We start from the raw sequence: 6,717 nt of genomic DNA, 5'->3' as shown, positions 1-6,717 counted from the left end.
TGGCCTCTCAGCACTACCCCCTCCACCTCCTCAGCTGGGGGCCAATCAGCCCTGCAGGCTGGCCGGGCTTCAGCTCCGCCCAGCCAGCCTCTAGGCCACGCCCACCTAGCGCAACAAGTCTCTTCCCTGTCCCCGCGGTTGCTCTAACAGAGACCGCCTCTCCCACCTCTGCGCGGGGGGCCGCCCCGCCCACCCCGGCTTACCCGGCCTAGGCCCCGCCCACCTCAGGTGGGGCTGCCCCGCCCCCTGGCCGCCCCGCCCCGCCCACTCCGCCCGCCTCAGGTGGGGCTGCCCGTCCCTTCGCTAGTCCCAGCCGCGTCAGGCTACGTTTACCTCGCAGCTCCCCGGGGCTCCGAAGCGCCGCAAAGTTTTGACATTTTGGCAGCGGAGACGCGCGCTGGCTCTCTCCGGCTGACGGCTGTGGCGGCGGCCGACTCTCCAGAGGCCGCTCAGTCCCAAGTCCTAGGCGCTCCCGCCGGCCGGAGTCCCGCGGCCACGAGGCCCCGCCGCGTCCTCCCGCGCTCGCCCTCCCGGAGGCTGCAGCCATGTCTCGGGGGCCGGAGGAGGTGAACCGGCTCACGGAGAACACGTACCGGGTAAGTGTGGGACTTCGAAGAGCTCGAGACCGGAGAAGGGAGGTCTGGGACCCCGTGGGGTCGGGGTTCGAGGCTGAGGGCGGAGGCTGGGAGGCCCCGAGACTTGGGGACTCCCGGGTTCGAGGCCAGGAACGTCCGCCCCGCCAAGCAGCTGACCATTGTCACCAGGGGGTATAGGTCGAGATTCTTTTTCACTTTTGAGGTAAAGTGGGGACTTTTCATGGGAAGGATCTCTCCTCCCCCTTGGACCCTCGGAGACGCCCAGGGGACCCTCACAGTTCCCGTGTGGGGGGAGGGGGCTGGAAGACAATCTCTGGGGTCCCCGGAGTCCTTGCTCTCCCCTCAGCTTCTCTTTGTGATCAGTGACGGTGCTGGTCTGACCGCTGGGGCTAAACCCTTTCCCAGATCCAAAAGAGGAGGAAAAAAAAAAAAAAAAAGAGACAAGCTCGAGTTTCCTCGAAGAAAAGAAAGCGCTCAAGAATGTAGGGGAGAAACTCCTCCGTAATTAGGAATCCATGGCCAGGTGAGCCTGGCTCCCTCAGTTCAGGGAATTTTCTAGGCTGCCAGCGAATCTGCTCTTGGGAAGACTTGAAACGCCTTCCCCTCTTGGACTCTTTCATACCGGAGCTTTTAAGTTCAGTTTGGCTTTTCTTTTGATTTTTTTTTTTGTTCCCGCTTTGGCAGTTTTATACATGTACACGATGTATTATGATCATATTTGCTCATGTTTGGTTTTTTTTCTACGTCGATGATTTGGGGAGGTTATTGGAGTCAGAGAGCACTGAGATTTTAATAAGAATTGACCTAAGCTAACAGAACGCGTGGTGATTGGTCGCTTAACTTGCATGTTATGTGAGAGAATTTTTCCAGAAACAGACATGGGATTAGTGGCCAGTTTAGTAAGTTTAAGTACTTATAAATGAATTCCATTTGAAATAAGATATGCGTTTAATCATATGCTATTAATAGAATACAAAACAACTTTTGTTTTAATTCCACTTAGGCCCATTGAACCCCAGAGATTTAAAGTTCTCTAAATTTACTTGTAGCCATGGTTAAAGCCCACTCACTGGTCATTTCTATCGATTTTTTTTTAAATCCCTAAAATTGAACTTCTAGATTTGCAAGGTCTGAGTTTCTGAAATCAGGGGAATTTATTGGCTTGTTGGAAAATCATTTTAAAGTAGCATGAAAATATTTTCAAAGTCCATTGAAGCTCCGAAATTTATCAACTCCCTTCATCTGTGTACTACATAACACTTAACACGAATTATACTTTTTAGGTAGACAAAGTAGACATTATTGTCATTATTGTTATTTTGGAGGTCCACAGCTATGACCAAAACCTGTTCTTATTGATGTGTGGCAAATTTAGAAATGCCAGAAATTTGAATGTTAATTTAAAGCCTTATATTTGGGTTGAGATTGTTCCTACATGATCTGACCGTGGTAGGACTGGAGGTGCAGGGCGCTGACAAAGGATGTAAGTAAATCGGTCTAACTCTTAGCCTTGGGGGAGACAAGTTACTCAGATGAGAGTTAAGGAAAAGCTGTAACTGAGAGGATGTAGATTATTGTAGTTTGTGTGTGGGATCTGAGGATCTGCCTCCGGGGAGAAAACACATGAGCACTGAAGTTTCTCAGACACCCGATTGTTTATCTTGCTGGTCTGGAAAGAAAATGTCAACTTGAGACAAGCAATCAGATGCTCTGAGTAAACCAACGGCTCTTTTTCTCACTACTGACTGAGAAATCTTGGGTGGGGTGTGTCCAAGCACATTACAGTACGACAACTATTAACCACCTTGGCATGTCTTTTTACCCACAGACCTAGAGCAAGAGGAGAATTGTTGATTTTGTTGTTTTAGTTATCCGTATTTGTAGACATAAGGCATAGTAAATCTTTTTTAGGGTGTTTTGTTTTTCTAATTTATTTAGAGACAGGGTCTCAATATATAACCCTAATTGGCCTGGAACTTGATATGTAGACCAAGTTGGCCTCACATTCAGAGGTTGTCCTTCCTCTGTCTCCTCCCAAGTGCTAGGATTAAAGGGCTACCACTCCTGGCTGGATTTTTTTTTGGGGGGGGGGGTATATTTTTTCCCTTTTTCTGAGCCACTTTCGTTTATGTAGTCTATGTAGCCCAGGCTGGCCTCAGCCTCCCCAGTGCTGGGATTGAAACTATGTATCACCACAGTGGCTCATTTTCAGTTTTTGAAAAAATATAATAGCTTGAGGATCAGAGACCAGTGCTTTATTGCTTTCTATTCCCAGGTGTTGAAAACATTTCACAAGCTTGCAAAATGTCAGTTGATTTTAACCAGCTTTTCCTTGTTAGTATTTTGGGATCAATTTTTTGTTGTTGTTGGGTTTTTTGTTTTTTTTTTTGTGGTTTTTCAAGACAGAGTTTCTCTGTGTGTAACCTTGGCTGTCCTGGAACTCACTCTGTAGACAAGGCTGTCCAGGAACTCAGAGAGATCCCCCTGCCTCTGCCTCCCAAGTGCTGGGATTGAAGGCATGGGCCACCACTGCCCAGTATGTTGTTGTTGCTTAATGTTAGATAGTGGGATTAAAAAAAAAATCACCGCACTAGACAGGAGGTTTCTGTATCTATAAAATAAAGTGAAGGCTGCTAGGCCATGGTTTGCCTCTAAGGACATTCACAGTTTAATTTTACATTTCCTGGGGTGATTAGAAGCCTGAAAAGCCTTTTATTATAATCTAAGCTAAAAACAATTTAAGTGCAATATTGCAAAAATTCTATTGGCATTGTTGGTGAATGCTGTTCTTTTAAAAACAGATTTCCCTTTGTGTTACCTAGCAATCTACAGTATTTTACTAATAGAAACACAACCTAACCAGGTACGATTACAAAGGCCACCTGCAGATGAGATTTAATGTCTTGCCTGTCTGGATTTTAGTTGTGTGTGTGTGTTTTTTAAATATATACTCAAATATCTTTTAAATAAAAGAATAAATTCTTTGGAGCAATGGGAGGTTGGTAAAGTAGTGTGATCCTCTATGCGGTATCGGATTTCCTTAAATATATATTTATACTTTGGCTTAGTTTTTTAAAAAATGTACTTAGACAAATGATTACTGGATATCCATGCTAACACCCTAAAGGATGTGTGTTTTACTGCCTCATAAACAAATAGCATGATAATGAGCCCTGAAATATGAAGTACTGTTGATAATCTGAGTTTAGCCAAAGATCTCAATCCTTTAGTGGATGAGGATGAAGTAAAGTTCAAAAAACTTTAAAAGGTACCACAACCTTCCTAGCAGTTAGACATTTTTTCGTTTTGTTGTTGTTGTTGTTGTTGTTGTTATTGTTGTTTTTGTTTGTTTTATTTTTATTTTTTTTATTTTTTTTATTTTTCAAGACAAGGTTTCTCTGTGTAGCTTTGCGCCTTTCCTGGAACTCACTTGGTAGCCCAGGCTGGCCTCGAACTCACAGAGATCCGCCTGGCTCTGCCTCCCGAGTGCTGGGATTAAAGGCGTGCGCCTCCACCGCCTGGCTGTTTTATTTTTTCAAGACAGGGTTTCTCTGTGTTAGCAGTACTGGCTGTCCTGGAACTTGATTTGTAGACCAGGCTGGCCTAGAACTCACAGAAATCCACCTGCTTTTGCCTCCTGAGTGCTGGCATTAAAGGCGTGCACCACCACACTTAGTTCTATATGAGTCTTATAATGAGTGAAGAGGGAAATGACAAAGAGGGAAGGAAACACGGGCACAGTCTTAACATAGTAAGAGTTATTCTGTCAAAGAACTAAGGAGCAATGCATAGGACTTAGGACTATATATAGACACATGTGAAAGCTGGAGAGATGGCTCAGCATTTACTGCTCTTCCAGAATTGGTTCCTAGCACCCATGGAGGATGACTCATAACTGCCTATATCTCTAGTTCCAGGGGATCTGATGTCTCTGGTCATCAGGGCACCTACACTCATATGCGCACACACAAATACAACTTAAAATAATAAAAAATAAATCATAAATCTTTAGAACAAACAAAATCAAATATACATTTTTTAAAACAAACATTTAGCACCAATTGTAATTATTAAAATTCTAAGATTGTAATTCTTTTCAGTCTTCACAAAATTATTTATAGTGCCAAGGAACAATTTAGAGTGTGTGTGTGTGTGTGTGTGTGTGTGTGTGTGTGTGTATGTAAGTGGTGGGGAATAGAGGTCTGCAACAAGCATCTTCCTCTGTCACTTTCCACCTTATTTTTGAGACATGATCTCTCTCACTGAGCTTGGAAGTTCACCATGTTGGTAGACTGGCTGGCTAGTGAGCCCCAGATATCCTCCTGTCTCTGTTTCACCAGTACTGGGATTTCAGGTGCACACTGCCTCCTTTGACTTTTTATGTGGTTTCTGGTGTGTGTGTGTGTGGGGGGGTATCTAAACTAACTAAAGTTCTTATACTTAATGCGAAAACACTTTACCTACGGAGTCATTTCCCAACTCCCAAATTTAGTTTTTAAAATAATCATACCTGGCATGGTGGTACATACCTCTAGTCCCAGCACTCAGGAGAGAGAGAGAGAGGCAAGTGGATTTCCATGAGTTCAAGGCCAGCTTGGTCTGTAAAGTGAGTTCAGGCTAGCCAGGACTGCACAGTAAGACCCTGTCTCAAGTTGGGGAAAGTCCAATAAAATGTTTCCCATAAAGCAGTCAGTAAATGTCAGCTTTTCAAGAAGGCCTGTTTAACTCTCTTAGAATTACCAGTCTATCTCCCAACCCCACCTTAAGCTACTTTACCTTTCCCCCCATAAAATTTACAACTGTAGGATATACTGTGTGATATGTTTATTCATTATGTTTGTTCATCTCTCTTTCCTGCCCAGCGGGAATGTGAGCCACACAAGGTAAATAGCTTTGTTTTGTTGTATTTCAAGCACCTAGAACAGTTCCTGGTTTGAAGGTGTATTTGTTGAACCAATGCACATTCAATCAATTTAAGTGTTTAATCCTTTGTTCAGATCTCTGCTCCCTCCCTTGACATTTTCATAAAATGCTTCCTGACATTATGATGCTACATCTACCCTAAAGGTAGATGTGGATTTTGTGTTATTTTTTTTTTTTAAAGATTTTATTTAACCCAACCCCTCACCAGCTGCAGCACTCAGGAGAACAGGCCCTGCTCCTCACCTGGGCAGCATAGTAGAGTTGACCCTACAGGGGTGCTGGTGAGCCAGCCCTGAGGACATGAGGGGCCTAGCTGGTACAGCCTCCTTTGTCTGTGGTGTGGTGGTGGGGACGAGGGAAAGATGCCCTCCCTGCTTGCCCCTACCACCTTCAGCTTTCGAGGGAGCTGACCCTCCCCTCCTTTACCAGCTGCAGCACTCAGGAAAGCAAGCTACCCACTCACCCACCCCCACCCCCACCCTTATCCCCATCCCCCAGCCCCAGCCCCATCCCCCACCCCCCGCACCTCATTTGTGCAGCACATCAGAACTGACCCTGTTGAGGAGGGTGAGGGGAGCCACAGGTGAACTGGTCCTGAGAATGCAACTGTGGGAGATCTGGTTCTGCTCCTCATATGGCAGCATGGGCCGGGGAGAGATGCCCTTCCATCTCTCAACTCCTGAGGCAGGTAGGAGGAGAGCTGGCCCTGAGGTGGTAAGAGTGGGAGAGATGCCTCTGGGGGCAGCACAATAGAGCAGGTCCTGCACCTTTCCTGGGCAGCACAATAGAGCCAACCCCAAAGCTGTGAGCCTGGGAAAGCTGTCCCCACTGCTCATCTGTCATGTGGCAGTGTGGGCAAGGGAGAGATGCCCTCCTTACCCCTTGGCCCTCACCACTTGTGACAGACAAGGGAGCTGACCCTCCCCCTTACCAGCTGCAGCAGGAAAGTGAACCCTGCTCCTCACCTGGGCAGCACAGTAGAGATGACCCTGTTGGCAGAGGCATGGGTGAGCTGGCCCTGAAGGTGTGAGAGTGGGATAGCTGGCCATGCCTCCCCCTTTGTCTGCCATATGGTGGTGAGGGTGAGGGAAACGTGTTCTTCCCCCAACCCTTGCCACCTGTGGTGGGTGAGGGAGCTAACCCTCCCCCTTACCAGTTGGAGCACTTGGGAAAGTGGACTCTGCACCTTTCGTGGTCA

The 6,717-nt window shown here is 46.5% G+C and overlaps 1 protein-coding gene across 1 annotated transcript in view; it reads left to right on the top strand.

Moving 5' to 3' along the window:
• Window positions 1-288: 288 nt before the first annotated feature.
• Window positions 289-6,717, top strand: part of Baiap2l1 (BAR/IMD domain containing adaptor protein 2 like 1) — a 95,125-nt gene continuing 88,696 nt past the window's right edge. Inside the window, exon 1 of the mRNA XM_059248745.1 lies at window positions 289-596. Coding sequence (XP_059104728.1) covers window positions 546-596 — 51 coding nt within the window. The 5' untranslated portion in view covers window positions 289-545. The remainder of the gene's footprint in view (window positions 597-6,717) is intronic.

This window comes from Peromyscus eremicus, chromosome 23, assembly GCF_949786415.1.
Source record: "Peromyscus eremicus chromosome 23, PerEre_H2_v1, whole genome shotgun sequence".
In the NCBI taxonomy this organism is placed as follows: domain Eukaryota; kingdom Metazoa; phylum Chordata; class Mammalia; order Rodentia; family Cricetidae; genus Peromyscus; species Peromyscus eremicus.
This window is presented reverse-complemented; position numbering and strand designations above follow the sequence as displayed.